Source organism: Perca fluviatilis, chromosome 8 (genome assembly GCF_010015445.1).
Source record: "Perca fluviatilis chromosome 8, GENO_Pfluv_1.0, whole genome shotgun sequence".
Taxonomy (NCBI): Eukaryota; Metazoa; Chordata; class Actinopteri; order Perciformes; family Percidae; genus Perca; species Perca fluviatilis.
The window spans coordinates 5,865,550-5,884,999 of NC_053119.1; the positions used below are offsets into that span (position 1 = coordinate 5,865,550).

The 19,450-nt window shown below is 39.0% G+C and overlaps 1 protein-coding gene across 1 annotated transcript in view; it reads left to right on the forward strand.

The window, feature by feature from the left end:
* Positions 1-19,450, forward strand: part of ptprz1a (protein tyrosine phosphatase receptor type Z1a) — a 136,336-nt gene that overhangs the window by 114,769 nt on the left and 2,117 nt on the right. Inside the window, exons 21-31 of the mRNA XM_039808142.1 lie at positions 773-907; positions 2,194-2,328; positions 3,686-3,849; positions 4,342-4,477; positions 5,179-5,325; positions 6,404-6,497; positions 6,678-6,751; positions 9,352-9,477; positions 11,839-12,003; positions 16,097-16,239; positions 16,982-17,117. Coding sequence (XP_039664076.1) covers positions 773-907; positions 2,194-2,328; positions 3,686-3,849; positions 4,342-4,477; positions 5,179-5,325; positions 6,404-6,497; positions 6,678-6,751; positions 9,352-9,477; positions 11,839-12,003; positions 16,097-16,239; positions 16,982-17,117 — 1,455 coding nt within the window. The remainder of the gene's footprint in view (positions 1-772; positions 908-2,193; positions 2,329-3,685; positions 3,850-4,341; positions 4,478-5,178; positions 5,326-6,403; positions 6,498-6,677; positions 6,752-9,351; positions 9,478-11,838; positions 12,004-16,096; positions 16,240-16,981; positions 17,118-19,450) is intronic.

Genomic DNA, 19,450 nt, shown 5'->3' on the forward strand with positions numbered 1-19,450 from the left:
GTCATCCAAATAATTACTTGAGTAAGAGTAAAAAAGTACTCGGTGAAAAAGCTACTCAAGTACTGAGTAACTGTTGAGTAACGTCTGATTTATTTTTTAACATAAGCATTCAATTAGACGGACAAAAATACTAAATAATCATCTTTAGGCAAATTATAGTTCATCCAATAAATTAAAATTAATTAGTTAATTACAAAATAGCTTAAATTAAAATAATCCAGGTAAATTCAAGTACTTAAAAAATAAAATCTATAAAATAATAATACATAAAAATAAATAAGCACAAGTAACACAAACTTCCAAACCTTTATACTTTTTTTACCAGGCTCTGCAGGCAGAATTAAATCCGCCAGATGTCCGTCACCTTCCTCTTTCTTTGTGTTGGCGTTCTGACCTCCGGTGGATTTGTGAGGGCTATGGTTAACTGCTCCTCAGATCTCTGCAGGGTAAATCCAGACAGCTAGATAGACTATCTGTCCAATCTGAGTTTTCTGTTGCACGACTAAAACAACTCTTGAATGTACACATGTTCCACCAAAACAAGTTCCTTCCCGAGGCTATTTAGCAGAGGCACCGTGGCTCCGTCCGGCACTTAGCACCACCCAAGACGATTGTGATTGGTTTAAAGAAATGCCAATAAACCAGTGCTGTGGAGTCTGGCAATGCAAGACTAAGGAACAAGTAACCTGCATCAAAGGAACGTCAAAATGTCAATTTGTCCAATACTTTGGTTTACAAAAAAGCCGCTGTGTTTTTTTGGGGGTTTTTTCAGGGTTTTAAGAAGCCGCGGTCGTACATCGCGACTCAGGGTCCTCTGAGGTCGAGCACCGAGGACTTCTGGAGGATGATTTGGGAGCAAAAGGTCTGCGTCATCGTAATGATCACCAACCTGATGGAGAAAGGAAGAGTGAGTGACCAGGGCCCATATTTAGCCTATCAAGCTTCTCAAGGTGCCATTTTAGACTTAAGTGCTGAGAATTCATGAAATGTACTCCTACTTTCAAACTTAAGTATAAAAGCAAGTTATCAAATTTCTTAAAGCTAAGAATCACTCTTACTCTCCCAGTTATTTAAGTGGTTAGGAGTTGCCAGTTGGGGCTTGTGATAGCACCGAGGAGACAGAGACGTACGCCAATCTGTCAGGAGAGGAAGTATGTTTTTGAAATGTTTGACGACGAGCAGTTAATCAACCGGTACCGTTTGGACAGAGCAGGCATAAAATATCATAAAATCTAGGCTATATACAGTGCTAAGCATAAGTGAATACACCCATGCTAAAGTTGCCAAAAAAGAGGAATAAAAAAAATCATCTGATGATAATATGATAATCATCATAATAAAAAAAAAAAACAGCAACACACAAACCACAACAATACCATTTTTGAATGAATAATGTATCGTAAATAAATAAATAAATGTCCTTCCTTAAAATACAGGGGGCATAAGTCAGTACACCCCTATGTTAGATTCCCATAGAGACAGGCAGATGTTTATTTTTAAAGGCCAGTTATTTCATGGATCCAGGATACTATGCATCCTGATAAAGTTCCCTTGGCCTTTGGAATTAAAATGTGAAGGGTATGTGATGATGTGGGGGGTATGGTGAAGGGTATGTGATGATGTGGGGGGTATGGTGAAGGGTATGTGATGATGTGGGGGGTATGGTGAAGGGTATGTGATGATGTGGGGGTATGGTGAAGGGTATGTGATGATGGGGGGTATGGTGAAGGGTATGTGTGATGATGTGGGGGTATGGTGAAGGGTATGTGATGATGTGGGGGTATGGTGAAGGGTATGTGATGATGTGGGGGTATGGTGAAGGGTATGTGATGATGTGGGGGTATGGTGAAGGGTATGTAATGTGATGTGGGGGTATGGTGAAGGAGGGTATGTGATGATGTGGGGGTATGGTGAAGGGTTGAATATGTGATTGATGTGGGGGTATGGTGAAGGGTATGTGATGATGTGGGGGGTATGGTGAAGGATATTTGATGATGTGGGGGTATGGTGAAGGGTATGTGATGATGTGGGGGTATGGTGAAGGGTATGTGATGATGTGGGGGTATGGTGAAGGATATTTGATGATGTGGGGCTATTTTAATTCCAAAGGCCAAGGGAACTAAGTTTTATTCACATGGTATGAACAAATTTCATTTTCATTTTTCAACATAATTCCTAACATTTGATCCTCAGAGGAAGTGTGATCAGTACTGGCCGGCGGACGTGCAGGAGGAGTACGGCAGCTTCCTGGTGACGGTGAAGAGCAGCCGAGTGCTCGCCTACTACACCCAGAGGTCGTTCACTGTCAGGAACACCCACGCCAAAAAGGTCAGACAAACAGCCAATCAGATCACAGAGTGACTGAAGTAGCTGCGTGTAGAAATCTGATTATTTATGAGCCGAGTGCACATTAACCCTCCTGTTGTCCTTGGGTCAAATTAGACCCGTTTTCAAAGTTTTTTTTAATATCAGAAATATGGGTTTCTTTCAACCAAATTGCCCAAAAATAACATGGATGGTTCAATACAACGTTCTTCGCAAGTAAAAGTAATGATCAGTTCCATTTTATTACATTTCAAAATACATTTCAAAAGATTCAAAACAGTGACTAAACTTTGATTGCTCTGTGATTATCCATCAACATGTTCCTCTGATCTTAACTAGTTAAAATAATTCCTAATTTAAATTTTTTATTTTTTCATACAGCCTAAATTAGGTTTATTGACCATGAATTCAAAAAAATACGTGTAAAATGAGACGCAATAAGTTGGTATCATTGGTGTATAAAATAGTGGTAGTAAACAGAAAAAGCTCCAAAAACGTCGAAAAAAAGTGACTAAAACGTTGAAAAAAAAAAGCTCAAAAAGTGTTTCTTTTGGACGCCTGGGTAGCTCAGTTGGTAGAGCAGGCGCCCATATATAGAGATAGGTTTACTCCCCGACGCAGCGGCCGCAGGTTCAACTCCGCCCTGCGGCCCTTTGCTGCATGTCATTCCCCCCTTTCATGTCTTCAGCTGTCCTATCTAAATAAAGGCCTAAAATGCCCCAAAAAAGTGTTTATTATTTTATTTTTCTGGGCAACGTTACCATCAAAATGATCGTAGGTCAAAGATATTGTTGTAACATTCAAACATCATTTACACGCCCCTTACATTTTCTCATTGATTTTCCAAACAATATGAAATCACTAACACAGATTAGTTCAAAAGGAACATGATTTGCTTCAGGAAGCTCTCAGCCTCTCTGTCATCCAGGTATTTTAAATTCTTTTACTTTTCTAATCTTGTATAAACCTGAAAACTCCTTTTCTTGGTACAAAATTACCATATCTACAGTAATAAGAAACCTTATTTATATAGCACCTTGCATACATGAAAACGTACGGAGGCTGGAGTGTGCCACTGGAATATTGCAATGTTTTATTACCAATCAGTTTAGTGAACAATCAGTTTTCAACCAACCCACCCCCTTTTTTATTTTTTATTTTTTTCTTATTTTGTTAAATGGCCATTATGCACAAGGGATCATTGAGATAAAATCCTAACCTGGAAAAATATACCACCCTGCATCCAGTCCAATCCTTGTTTGGTTGTGTTAACAGGGTTCCCCATAGCCTGGAAAGTCTTGAATTTTATCAAATAAATATTTCTTAAATAATTGCTTTGTAATGATGGTTCCGCTTGTAGGGCTCCCAGAAGGGGCGGATCAACGAGCGGACTGTGACTCAGTACCATTACACCCAGTGGCCCGACATGGGCGTCCCAGAGTTCGCTCTACCGCTGCTCAGCTTCGTCCGCAAGTCGTCCAAAGCCATGACGGACGACATGGGGCCGGTGGTGGTGCACTGCAGGTGAGATCGGATTTAACTTCAACTTTCGACTTTATTATCTCAAAGGCAATGTGACCTGCAGCACCCCTCACATCATATCAAGGACCATGACAAACCATAAAATATTGACAACAGAAACACATACAGAACAAGCTATATACAAAAAAAAATAATAATCTAAAAAAGAAACAGGATTAATGTGCATTGAACTAATAAATATTTTTTTTTTTAAAATCTTACATCCTTGGATATCTCAGCTGGTTGAGTTTGCGCCCCGTGTACTAAGGCTCAGTCCTTAACACAGCGGCCGTAGGTTCATTTCCGACCTGCGGCCTTTTGCTGCATGTCATCCCCCCTATTTCCACTTTCACATCTTCAACTATCCTGTATAAAAAACAAATATCTTTAAAAAAAAAAACAAGCAAGCAAACAGATGACATAAACCGAAGCTTTGTTCTCGTTTCCATCCTCGCGTCAGATTCACCTGGTTCTTCTTTTCTCGTTGCTGTGCAGCGCCGGCGTGGGCCGGACGGGCACGTACGTGGTCCTGGACAGCATGCTGAAGCAGATGCGGGACGAAAGCACCGTCAACATCACGGGCTTCCTCAAACACATCCGCACACAGAGGAACTTCCTGGTTCAGACACAGGTCAGAGGTCAACTGTCTGTCTGTCTGTCCACGCACGCTAGGTAACCTGGGACTACGGTGGAGAGGCAGCCGTCCGGCTAACACTGGCGCATTTACAGAAATGTTGATTAATGGGTAGCAGTACAGAGGTTCAGTCCTTGCCGCGGCGGCCGCAGGTTCAACTCCAACCTACAGCCCTTTGCTGCATGTCATTGCACGGGCTTTCTCAGTTAAGGCCCCCACCCTCTGGAACTCTCTCCCTGAGGAGATCAGCTCCTTAGCCTCTTTTAAATCCCTTTTAAAAATGCATCTTTACAAGTGCGTTTTTACAGGGTATGTGGCATGAATGATAAATGTATCTGTTTAAATCTATATTATACGTAATATCATTATCTAAAGCTGTATTTTAAATAGTTAATATTGGTCTATTATACTTATTCTCTTGTGTTGCTCCTTTTTTAAATTTTTATCATTGTCGGCCATGTTATTATTGTCTTGTTAAGCACTTTGTAACCTTGTTTTAAAAAGTGCTGTCTAAATAAAGTTAGGACGTAGGACATGTTTAAGCTGTCCTATCAATCAAGGAAAGAAAAGAAAAAGGAATGTTGATTCATGTGCCTTGTCCTAGTAAATAAAAAATAAAAGAATCTTACATCCTTCCAGTTCCTTTGTCGCACAAACGGAGGCCGACCTCAGCACTCTCTGTCTCCTCGTCTCTGCAGGAACAGTACGTTTTTATCCACGATGCCTTGGTGGAAGCCATCTTGTCCGGAGACACGGAGGTGCTGGCGGCTCACCTGCACAGGTACGTGGACGAGCTGCTGATCCCGGGGCATGCTGGGAAGACGCGCCTGGACAAACAGTTTAAGGTGAGCAGCTCATCAAACGGTTGCACTCTGCGTTCTCTGAACTTTTGCTAAAGTTTAAAGACTCCTTTAGATGAAATCTCAGTGTTTGGTCAATTGGTTTTGACAAGTTGCTTGATTACCACGTTAACAATGGATTTTTTTGGGGTTCTTTCCAAGGGGAGTAAGCTTCTCCTCGGAACGCGTAGCTCCTATGGCGCCATTTTGATGCTAACAAGCCATCACCCCCCGTTAGCATCCCATTGACTCCCATTCATTTTGACGTCACTTTGACAGCGAATAACTTTACATCTGAAGCGTTTAAAGACTCTATTTGTCCGTTGTTTATTTCTAAAGAAACACAACAATGTATAAAAGGCTCCATTACCTTGTACCTCATGTTATGGCTCCGTAGCAGACGCTTTTATAACAATAGGCTAACGATTGTGTCATAACCACGAGACTTACTGTCACACAGTAGAGGAATTACCGTATAGTACAGGAGAAGCTCGCAGGCAGTTTCGACTTACGTTAGCTGTTTAAGTTTAGTTACTAATGTTAACTAGCATTTTAGTGATCAGTAATTAGCCTGTGTCTATGTTATCTCCTTACATATACCTACGCTCTCCGTCTCTGTAAGATTGGGAATGATTGAGATTTCTCTTGGCACAGCTACCAGAAGTCTTCAAGCTCAGTTGGAGGCTGCGCAGTAACGCTCAGCCAGCACCGGAAAAGTGCTTCTAATAGACTTCACTGGTCTCTGTCCAGAGCAACGGGATCTGTTGGTCCATTTTATATATGTCAATGGTTCTTTCCGCCATTATTTTTGTTGTTGGAACTTCTTTAAAGCCACAACCAGCTAACTGCTGAAATAGCCCACACCCCAAAAAGGCATGAATAAATAAATGAAGGCATTAAGATCAATTTCCAAAAGATGATTTTTTTATTCCTCTTTTTAGTCAACTTTAGCATGGGTGTATTCACTTATGCTGAGCACTGTATGTAGCTGTTATCAAAAACACCCAAGTAAAGAATGAACATGCGACACATTGTTTAAGCGTTGATTCTTCAGTCACTAACAGATGTTCGGTGATTCCCACAGCTGGTTTGTCACTCCGGGGTGAAGCAGTGCGACTATTCTACAGCACTGCAGGACTGCAACCGCAGCAAGAACAGGAACTGCTCTGTGGTACCCGGTGAGTCTGACATGATTATCGGCTCGGGAGCTGCAGCGCCTGTAGGAAAAATAACGTCCGTTGCCTGATGTTAATATTGGAATGTTTCATTTCTGCAACAGTTTCGCTGAAGTTAGATGTTGGAAAAATGGAGTCGCATGACTCTGAAACTTTAACTCTATCTTCGATGTGTCTTTGCAGTTGAGAGGTCGCGAGTGCGCCTGTCTGCGACGGCGGGGGAAACGTCAGACTACATTAACGCATCATACATCACAGTAAGAACAAACTATACATCTTCTCCAGAGTCCAGGATGTGTTTGGCATTCTGGTCTGACTCGAGTAGGACCGCCAACAAAAGAGTTATCTAAAGAGTCATACTGTTCCCTTTAGCAAATCCCATTTATTTCCCTTCATAAGGATTTTGATTATCAGCCATAATGTCTGAACCAATCGAGGATAGAATGACCATGAGCTCCAAGGTTGTAAAACGCAGGTTCATGCGCCTGGAGAAGCCACAAGTCTGTATGAAATCAAGAAAATCAAGTTTAATTTGCAAGCTTATGGAGAAATACTAGCCTGGTTGACACCAGACCCTTCTCAGTTGTAAATGAGAGTGGGTCTGGGCAAGGTTCAGTCGCAGCTCATTTCCAAAGAAAAAACGGACGCCGCTCAAATGCCTCTGGGCGCTGTTGGATAGTCCTTCAGCCAATCAGACCAACGATCCGGGTGACGCAGCAGCGACAGCGGCATCAACGGGTCGCTGCGCTTCGGTACCGTCATGTTGAATGTAAACAAGAAGCTGCTCGCCGTCGCTGAGCTATCGTCATCGTGTAAAGCCCGCCTCAACGGTTGTGATCGGTGCCTCGATTTGGAAAAATTGGAAATGGGCTCGAATGGGCTCTTGGCCAGACTGACTTGCAGAGCAAATCTTAAATTTTGCCGGAAGTTCGTCAGGGTTTTCCCAGGCTAGAGAAATACTACACTACCCACAATCCTAAGGCCGGCTTCACACTGGCTGCGTGGCTCGCCGAAAACGTGTGCATGCTAGAAATAGGACAAACACCTATTTTTCACACGACACGCAAGCGTGTTGGAAGGGTTTCCAGGCAAAATAGAATAGGAAAAGATGTTTATATGTCATTTTGACACGAATGCATTTAATAAATGACATTTTGATGTTTGAAAGTCTCTAGGTTTTGACATAAATGCAGATATATAAATGTCATTTTAAAAAATATTAATAAATAATTATCGATTTTCTAACGTTGCACCTGTCAATACAGAATGAAATACTCTGTAGCCTATTTTGCCGTCAACACTGCCTACGTTGTCTTTGCTGTAATCAAATCAGTATATAATTATGTTTAACATGAAGTATACTACTGCTTGAGTGCAGTAAATCAATGGGCACGTTTCTGGTGTGCAAAGACATAGAAAAAGCCACGCAGCCGCCACGCAACGGACACACAACAGAAACGCCAACGCCACTCAGGCAGTGTGTTAAACATTAACATTAAAGCAGAACCAGAAAACCCAAGAGGTTATAAATGTGGTGTACCTTTTCCTTTTTTGCCGTTTTCAAAATGTTTTTTTCCCAAATTCTCTCGTAGCTGGTTGACTTTGTTCCAGACTTAAAACTCTTTAAATAAGCAATTTTTAAAACGTCAATGGAACAACTGGATGGGGAAAAACCATGGACTGTATAATATTAATGGACAAAGAATCCAGTTCGGCGAAGTGCTGCAAATGTGGAAGTACCTTAAAGCTGCATTCTATCTGAATTCCAGCAGGGGGCGACACATGCGGTTGCAAAAGGAGGTCGGTTTCTGTAGAAGTCTATGAGAAAGTGACCCTTCTCACTTGATTTATTACCTCAGTAAACATTTTCATAATGACTTTATGGTCTCAATCGCTAGTTTTAAGTCTTCTGCAACACAGAATGATGTTCATTTTTTGAATTATGGTCTCGTTGATTTTAAAATCGACGATAAAGCGGGGGGTGTTTTAGGTCGTGGCTATGATGTGATTTAAAGTTTGCGGCCCGTCTAATATGTAATATAACTATGGGACAAAGATATATTTAAAACCTAGCGAAGCTAAATCTTACCTCGAAATATATAGACTAGCAGTTGCATCCAGATTGCCAGTGAAAGTGTGTAACGTAGAGTAGGGCTGGGAAATATATCAATATTGTATCGATATCGTGATATGAGACTAGATATCGTCTTAGATTTTGGATATCGTAATATCGTGATATGACATAAGTGTCTTTTCCTGGATTTAAAGGCTGCATTACAGTAAAGTGATGTACTTTTCTGAACTTACCAGACTGTTCTAGCTCTTCTATTATTTTCCTTTACCCCACTTAGACATGATGTCCACATTACTGATGATTATTTATCTAAAATCTAAGTGTGAAGATATTTTGTTAAAGCACCAATTGTCAACCCTAGAATATCGCCGCAATATCGATATCGAGGTATTTGGTCAAGAATATCGTGATATCTGATTTTCTTAATATCGCCCCAGCCCTGACATAGAGAGTAAGCAGCGTTGCCAACGCTCAGTCACAGTCCGATAGCGCCCAACAGTCTATGGCTCCTCCCTCGCTCCTCACTCTCGTCTAAAATCCTCACATCCGCAACTAAACTTGACCACTCATAGCAGATCTCCAACCAATGGGTGACGTCACACATGCTCTGTCCATTAATATTTACAGTCAGTGGGAAAATACTGCTAGTGATCAGTAGACAGAAGTGAAATGTATCTTCCTCCTCTTGATCTGAGTTTGGTAAATCGGCCCAGTCACCATGTGGAGGTAAAAACAGAAGCAGGGACATCCTTGATATTAAGCCCTGGTTCTCTTCTCCTGCAGGGTTACAGGCAGAGCAGCGAGTTCATCATTACCCAGAATCCTTTGCCTGGCACCATGAAGGACTTCTGGAAGATGATATGGGACCACAACACCCAGGTCATCGTGTCGCTGCCGGGGTCAGGCGAGGTGAGGAATTTGTGGTTGTGTTTGTGCAAAGTCTATAAAAACATTTTGGGAAATGCACGTATTGTGGTTTCAGGGAGGGAAGGTGTTAAGATGGATATCAGCTCATAGTGGGTGTGTTGAATACAGAGCTGGAGTCAGGGAGTGATTAGCCTAGCTTAGCATAAAGACTTTAAGTAGTGGGAAACGGATAGCTTAAATCGGTCCAAAGTTTTTTTAAATACATCTTTAAAGCTTACTAATTAACATGTTTTATACCAAGGTAAATGCTTCTGATTGGCTGCTGGTCAGAGCGTGACACCTACTCTGTAGTTCCTCATCTGATTAATCTTTTTTTTTTTACTTTTTTCGACATACTATACTATGACTTTTTTTATGATTTTTTTCGACATGCTATACTACAATTTTTTTTCACTTTTTTCGACATACTATACTATGACTTTTTTTCACTTCTTTTCGACATACTGTACTATGATTTTTTTCGACATAGTATACTATGACTTTTTTATGATTTCTTTCGACATGCTATACTGACGTTTTGTGACTTTTTCCCGACATACTATACTACAACTACTACTACAACTACTACTATACTATGACTTTTTTCAACAAACTATACTATAACTTTTTTATGATTTTTTTTCATACTATATGATGACCTTTTTTGACAAACTGACTTTTTAATGACTTTTTTCGACATGCTATATTATGACTTTTTATGACTTTTTTTTCATAAACTTTGTACACACAGAAATGTAAAAATCTGACTTTGTGGTTTTAGGGGGAGTTGCATGTTGGAACTATATCTTCTCTCGTGGATCCATATTTTTTTAACTGAGGGCCAAGCCAGGCTAGCGGTTTCCACCCTGCTTTCAGTCTTTATGCTAAGCTAGGCTAACCACGTCCATGTCAGCCTCTCAGTTTTTATTCCAAATTCGTAAATTGTGACGTGAAAAGAACTACAGGAATAGTCAACTGGTGGTAAAATAGCAACAACAACAAAAAAAACACCGTTGCTGGCAGTTAAATCAAAATAAAATCAATTTTTTAACAATCGATTCAGCTAATTTAAAAGAGTCTGTTCTGAGTTTCTATCTGGTTTCACTTGTTAACGAACTGCTCAGGAGTGAAAATAGCAAAAGCAGCTAATTTAGGATAGTTACATGGAGTGACCACAAGGCTACCATTGGGCTACCCATTTGGAAATAATGCATGTTATGGAGGCATTCAGTCTAGCAGGCTCTGCCTCGCTGCCATCCAGCTTTAAAATCTCTCAAAATCCATCTCTGAAACAGCGATGCTGTAAAAGTGGTGTTGTATCCAAAGACAACTTACTTCACGTGAAGATTACCACATTGATCGCCATCTACATTATGGCTCTTTTCGCCAATTCAGTGCGGCCGTGCTTCAATGCGGCCGTACTTCAATGCACTAGACTTGTGTGTTGTTACGATTTTACTTGTATATGACATTTTTCATGGTATGGCTCCCCCTCCGCTCAACAAATTCATTCAACAAAATCTAAATTCATCCACCAGAGCATCTACAAGAGGGCATTGTAAAATACCATGTAGAAAAAGTAGTTTTGGGCACTCAGCTTTTTCCTTAAGAGCAGCCCATACATGGAATACCATACCCACAGAACTAATGAAAACCACATCTATCAAATCCATAAAGCATTGGTTATTGACTCATCAAATATGCTGCCATAATCCAGAATAATGTCTTTGACACAGTAGTGTCTCTGTGTGTGCTCATATGTTGTTGATGCGTTTTTAATGTGTGTCTGTGCACTTTTACCTGTGTCTAGTGTGCATGATACTTGTGTTATGTTTTTCTCATGCCATCAACCTGCCAGTTGTCATGATCTGGAATTGTAGTTGTGTCATTTTACATGTCTATGCCTTTATGTCCTTCTTGTTTATGTGTATGTGTTGTATTGTTGTAGCCTATCTATCGTTTTAAGCCTTCAACCTGCTATAGGGATTGCAGATGAATTTTAGCCTGTATGGCTAAATGTGGCACATTTACACGTTGGACTCTGTACTCAGGTTGATTAATGTGCTGTGTCCCTTTTTAAATAAAGAAATCAACAACAAAAAAAAAAACTTAAAAAAAAACACTCCCAAGTCGGAATAACGTAATTTTCCCCCCATTTTTCTAATTCTGCCGATATGTTTTCAGCATTAACAAACAGACATGAGGATCTTCTATCTTGTCATCTCCCTCTCAGAAATAGTCCATTATTATTAGAGAATATTTCCTAAAATGTTAATCGATTCCCTGTGCGGTCACAATTCTATGATTTCTATGTTGTTGGATCAGAGTGTGATGTATCCGTCTGCTGACTTCCTGTGTTGTTAGACGGAGGAAGAGGAGGAGGGGGCGGAGCTGTGTGTCGTCTGGCCCCGCAAAGGGCAGCCAATCAGCTATGAGATGTTCACCGTCACTCACAGGAGTGAGAATCACATCTGTCTGACCAACGAGGACATGCTGGTGGTCCAGGACTACGTACTGGAAGCCACGCAGGTTAGTGCAACCTGGAACATGACATCACTTAGACCCCAAAATCATTCAGTTGACTTTTTTTTTACGACTTTTATTTGACAAACTATACAGATTTTTTTCGACATTCTACACTGACTTTTTTGTACTATGATTTGTTTATGACTTCTCTTCGACACACTATACTATGATGTTTTAAATAGTTTTTTATGAAGTTTTGTATATACTAAATTATGACTTTTTTGACATACTGTGACTCTTTTTCGACATACTATACTATGACTTTTTTATGATTTTTTTTCGACATTCTATACTATAACTTTCTATGGCTTTTTTGTACATACTATAACTTTTTTTTCACTTTTTTTGTACATACTATACTATGACTTTTTTATCATTTTTTCGACATACTATACTATGACTTTTTTATGGCTTTTTTTGTATATACTATACTACAACTTTTTTTCACTTTTTTCCACATACTATACTATGATTTTTTTTCCACATACTATACTGACTTTTTGTGACTTTTTGTCGACATACTATACTACTGGTATGTCTTTTGTTTTTTACATACTATACTATGACTTTTTTATGGCTTTTTTTGTACATACTATACTACAACTTTTTTATCATGTTTTTCGACATACTATACTTTGACTTTTTTCCCACAGCTATACTGACCTTTTGTGACTTTTTCTCGACATACAATACTATGACTTTTCCATTGGCTTTTTTTCGACATCCTATACTGACTTTTTTATGATTTTTTTCGACATACTATACTGACTTTTTGGGACTTTTTGTCGACATACAATACTATAACTTTTTTCGACATACTATACTGGTATGTCTTTTTTTTTTTTTTACATACTATACTATGACTTTCTTATCATTTTTTGTATATACTATACTATGACTTTTTTATGGCTTTTTTTGTACATACTATACTACAACTTTTTTTATCATTTTTTCGACATACTATACTGACTTTTTGTGACTTTTTCCCAGTCCCATGTCGAAGTGTCCTTGGGCAAGACACTGAACCCCGTACTACTGTGTGAATGTTTTTCTGATGAGCAGGTGCCACCTTGTATGGCAGCTTCCTGTACTATGTAAAATTGTTTTAAGTAGTCGTTAAGACTAGAAAAGCGCTATATAAATACAGTTCATTTATGACTTTTTTAGACATACTATACTATGACTTTTTTATAATTTTTTCGACATACTATACTATGACTTTTTTTCGACATACTATACTACAACTTTTTCTCGACATACTATACTATGACTTTTTTATCATTTTTTTCGACATACTATACTATGACTTTTTTATGGCTTTTTTTGTATATACTATACTACAACTTTTTTTCACTTTTTTTTCGACATGCTATACTACAACTTTTTTCGACATACTATACTATGATTTTTTTTCGACATACTATACTGACTTTTTGTCGACATACTATACTACTGGTATGTCTTTTGTTTTTTACATACTATACTATGACTTTCTTATGGCTTTTTTTGTATATACTATACTACAACTTTTTTTCACTTTTTTCAACATACTATACTATGACTTTTCCATTGGCTTTTTTTCGACATCCTATACTTACTTTTTTATGATTTTTTTCGACATCCTATACTACTGGTATGTCTTTTGTTTTTTACATACTATACTATGACTTTCTTATGGCTTTTTTTACTATACTGACTTTTTGTGACTTTTTCTCGACATACTGTGACTTTTCTATGGCTTTTTTTCGACATACTATACTGACTTTTTGTGACTTTTTCCCAGTCCCATGTCGAAGTGTCCTTGGGCAAGACACTGAACCCCGTACTACTGTGTGAATGTTTTTCTGATGAGCAGGTGCCACCTTGTATGGCAGCTTCCTGTACTATGTAAAATTGTTTTGAGTAGTCGTTAAGACTAGAAAAGCGCTATATAAATACAGTTCATTTATGACTTTTTTAGACATACTATACTATGACTTTTTTATAATTTTTTTCGACATACTATACTACAACTTTTTCTCGACATACTATACTATGACTTTTTTATAATTTTTTCGACATACTATACTATGATTTTTTTTCGACATACTATACTACAACTTTTTCGCGACATACTATACTATGACTTTTCCATTGGCTTTTTTTCGACATGCTATACTTTGACTTTTTATGGCTTTTTTTGTACATACTATACTATGATTTTTTTTTGACATGCTATACTATGACTTTTTTATGGCTTTTTTTGTATATACTATACTATGATTTTTTTTCGACATACTATACCATGACTTTTTTCCCACATACTATACTGACTTTTTGTGACTTTTTGTCGACATACAATACTACCGGTATGTCTTTTTTTTTTTTTTTTTACATACTTTCTTATCGCTTTTTTTGTACATACTATACTACAACTTTTTTTATCATTTTTTCGACAAACTATACTATGACTTTTTTAATCATTTTTTCGAAATACTATACTTTGACTTTTTTTCGACATGCTATACTATGACTTTTTTATGGCTTTTTTTGTGCATACTATACTACAACTTTTTTTTATCATTTTTTCGACAAACTATACTATGACTTTTTTTTCACTTTTTTCGACATACTATACTGACTTTTTGTGACTTTTTCCCAGTCCCATGTCGAAGTGTCCTTGGGCAAGACACTGAACCCCGTACTACTGTGTGAATGTTTTTCTGATGAGCAGGTGCCACCTTGTATGGCAGCTTCCTGTACTATGTAAAATTGTTTTGAGTAGTCGTTAAGACTAGAAAAGCGCTATATAAATACAGTTCATTTGACTTTTTTATGAATATTTTTATGTGTTTTAGTGCCAACTTAGGGAGCCAGCATATGGTTTAGGGCCACACAGGGGTTTCAAGTGTTTTATTGTCATATACTCAACAATTACAGAGAAGCAGTCATTTGCAATGAAAATCTTAAATCATCAACAATGCTCAATAGATATGCCACAAAAAAGAAATTCAATATTTTTATAACATTAGCAGGGTTTCTCAAAGTTATGATCACTGAGTGCCATCTTAAGGAGCCAGCATAAGATTGCAGTCCACACAGGGGTTGTAAGTGTTTTAGTTCACCAGCAACGTAATTAAATATGTCACACAAGTAAAAATAGTGCAAGTTAAAATATATGGACAATATAACATACAAATTGAATTTGTGGTAGAGGTGTACAGTAATTGCAAATGAATGAACTGTAATGTAAACAGGAATGTAGTGAATGTATATGTGCAATGCCAAGTTATTCACACAGTACCAGTCAAAAATTTGGACACGCTTTCCCATTATATATATATATATATATATATATATATATATATATATATATATATATATATATATATATATATATATATATATATATATATATATATATATATATAAAAAAAATAAAGAGGTGTAAAAACAGTAAGTGAAAGGTTAAGTGATGAGCTCAAGAGTTCAACAGTCTTGTGGCCTGCGGGATGAAGCAGACCCAGGTGGTGCAGTACCGTCTGATGGTCGTCAGCAGCCAGAACAGTTTGTAGCTAGGTTGGTTGGGCTCTCTGGTAATCCTTTGGCCTTCATCCTACACCGCTGGGCGTAGAGGTCCTCCGCTGATGGAAACTCCATCCTTATGATGTGCTGAGTGGTTTTCCCAACCCTCTGTAGAACCTTGTGGTTGAGGGTGATGCAGGCCGTCAGGATATTCTCAATGGGGCACCTGTAGAGGAAGGAAAAGTGCACATATCAAACAAAATATCTTTTCCATCTCACTTTCACATTAAACTTTTATTTTTCTTCAGAACATACTATACTGTGACTTATGACTTTTTTTCAACGTACTATACTATGACTTTTTTAGGACTTCTTTCGACATACTATACTATGACTTTTTTTCGACATACTATGACTACTTTTTTATGACTTTATTTTTATACCATTCATTTATATGCCAGATTTTGTTATACTATTACTAGGTATTGCACAGTATAAACCAATATTGGACTTCTTGTTTTAGGGAGTCGAAGGACAGAAAGTTTTACACTCACTGACAGATGTCTGCTCTCTTCCCTCTGTATCCCGACAGGACGACTACGTTCTGGAGGTGAAACACTACCGCGCCCCCTGCTGGCCGAATCCAGACAGTCCCATCAGCAACACCTTCGAGCTCCTTAACCTGGTGAAAGAAGAGAGCGCTGCAAAGGATGGCCCCACAGTGGTCCACGATGAGTAAGACCTTCACCAAGCTGTCAACCATTAGAATAACAACATGAAAGGGGGTTTTCTGCTCTGATATTTGTTCTGAGTGGGGTCGGATACCCAGACCCGGTGCTATGGCACCAGTGCCTTAACTACCGGACCGAATAAGAACGCAGATTTTGGTGCCCGATTTCGTTAGCACTTAAATGCCTGCGCTTCTCTCTGATGCTCCGAAACGGACGTTAGAGGCAACAGAAGCATCGCAGCACGTGACGTGATGCTAGTTAACACTAGCGTTACACTTGCCAGCAGGTAACAATGACATTAGCCTACCGTTAGCTAGCAGCTGTATGGAACATGGTTAAAATGCTGACAGCTAAGTGTGACTGCCTTTCACTGTAGAGGATTCCAACACTGGGAGGTAAAACAGTCTGCAGCTAAAGACACAAACTAGCTGCACTATATGGCCGCTGCCTCCCATTGTCGGAAAAAAACAGATGGGACAATGGTTCGTTTACTTGACACTGGTAGTTATTGTGGAAAAACCCATTTCCCATCTAGTGGCTGTTTTTGTCATTTACCAGCAATTTACTGATGAAATAAGTTACTATTATTATATTTAAATTTGACCATATGGCCTTAGCAATTTACAAGCCGTTCTTTTATGTCGCCGACTGTCGTTAAGTATCGGTTCAGGCACCGTTTAGGCACTGGTATCGGAAAAATCCAAAGAATACCCAACCCTAGGTCTGAGTGCTGATTCTTTTTCCAGTGTGGGTGGAGTCACGGCAGGAACGTTCTGCGCTCTCTTATCTCTGACTCGTCAGCTGGAGGCCGAAGGTTCGGTCGACGTCTTCCAAGTGGCCAAGCTGACAAACCTGATGAGACCAGGAGTCTTCAGCAACATCGTAAGGCTCTCGATAATGTAGTGTACACTTGATGCTTAAAGGGGTGATAGAATGGTTATATACGGTATTTCACGCTGTTCCTTAAGGTCTCCTAATAGGGTATTTAACATTGGTTGGGCTGAAAATGTCTCTTTTGCTGTTTTTTTGGCCCTAATGCTACCCTGTTAAATGGGACTGGACTGAAACGAGAGCTTTTCTGCCTTATATGGTCTGCTCATGAATATTTAGATGAGCTGCACGCTGATTGGTTGAGCTTAGCACGCACATATTTTTGTAAAACGCACACATTTGAGCTTTACTTCTGAGACAAAAAGTCTCAGAAGTGAATTTGGTAATGCAACAGCAGATTAACAATGTATAAAATTTCTGAGATTTGCACGACCTAGATTTAGAAGACTAACTGACCTCAGATCCGTTAGTGGCCTATGTAAATTTTGGGGCGTTACAAAGATAGAAGGTAGAGCCAAATGAGGAGGAGTTGAGAAGTTGTCGTCAACTTTTAGCTTTGTTCCGATTTGCCGAGAAAAGAAGTGTCAATGGGATTTAGAGGTTCTATGTATGTCCTATTTACCCACCAAAACTGTCGTTATTCAATTATGACAAGGTAAAATCGTTTTTTGCATTCTATCACCCCTTTAAAGTTAAATTCCAGCTTATTACAACTTGGGTGTTACTTTCATATTTTTGTCCATCTCTTTAATCACTAATAACTATTTTCGCCAAGGTAACAGCTGAGATCTGGAACATATTGATATCATAAAAAAAAAGTAAATTGGGTTGGAAACAAACCTCCAGGTCAGTCAAAATATCTGGAAGAGAAACTCGACATCTTATACTATGCATTTTGACTTTTTTAGACATGCTATACTAAGATGTTGGAAAAAGTCATAGTATGTTCACAAAAGTCTTTTTTGACATGCTGACTTTTTGTTGACTTTTTTCGACATAGAGTACAGGCCAAAAGTTGCTTTTTTATTTATAAGGGAAATAATTCCACTAATTAACCCTGACAAAGCACACCTGTGAAGGTAAAACCATTTCAGGTGACTACCTCATGAAGTTCATTGAGAGAACACCAAGGGTTTGCAGAGTTATCAAAAAAAGCAAAGGGTGGCTACTTTGAAGAATGTAAAATATAAGACATGTTTTCAGTTATTTCACACTTTTTTGTTAAGTACATAATTCCATATGTGTTCATTCATAGTTTTGATGCCTTCAGTGAGAATCTACAATGTAAATAGTCATGAAAATAAAGAAACACATTGAATGAGGTGTGTCCAAACTTTTGGCCTGTACTGTACATACCATACTATGACAAACTTAAGTCCTGGATCTTCACAATCTTACCTACCTGTTTTTTTTTTTATTACTGATTAAAGAGAAGGACAAAACCATTAAAAAACACCTAGGTTATAAGTTTAAATAATCATGTGAATCACGGATACAGTTACAACATCATAAATTGAGGTGTGCTTCAATCCTGTCATTGTCCTATTTGAACATAGCAAAAAAACACTGAACACATTTTTGTTATTTTCACTAAGGTATAGCATAAAAGTAAGGCTTTATTTAACAGGGCTGTCATTTATGAATTCTTTACAATAACCTTCCTTAAAATAAGTAATTAGAGGTAGAAAGGCTGGAGATGCAAACATTTGTCTACAAGCAAAGCATAGAATTCATAATTTCTTCATAACGAAATATGTACTTGGGTTATAATGAGAGTCTTTGTTTCAACGACCTTCCTGATTCCTCCATAATTAGTACCAAATATATAGTTTTTTTTCCAGTTGATTAACTGGAAAATTATACAGCAATTACGGACCCGTAGATTAACATGTTACTAGTAAGTAATAACGGCATACTGATATTTGTATTTTGAAATGCCTTTTTTTTAAACATCGAGGCCAGGGGACTACAGATGAAAAATAGCCTTTCGGCTAATTCTGGCATTTTTTTCCACAAGGAAAAAAGAGGCAACAGAGCAGGGGACGGGAGGGGAAACGCGAGAGGGGGAGAGCGAGCAGGGGGAGCGAGGGAACACGACGGAGCAGGGGGAACGAGAGGGGAAACGCAGCGGAGCAGGGGGAACGAGGGGCAGGAGCAGGGGAACGAGGGGGAACCGCAGAGCAGGGGAGCGAGGGGGGAACCGCCGGAGCAGGGGGAAGGAGGGAAACACCGGAGCAGGGGGAACGAGAGGGGAAACGCCGAGCAGGGGAGGCAGGGGAAACACCGAGCAGGGGGAACGAGGAGGCAGGAGCAGGGGAACGAGGGGGAAACGCCAGAGCAGGGGGGAGGACGGGGAAACACCAGAGCAGGGGGAACGAGAGGGA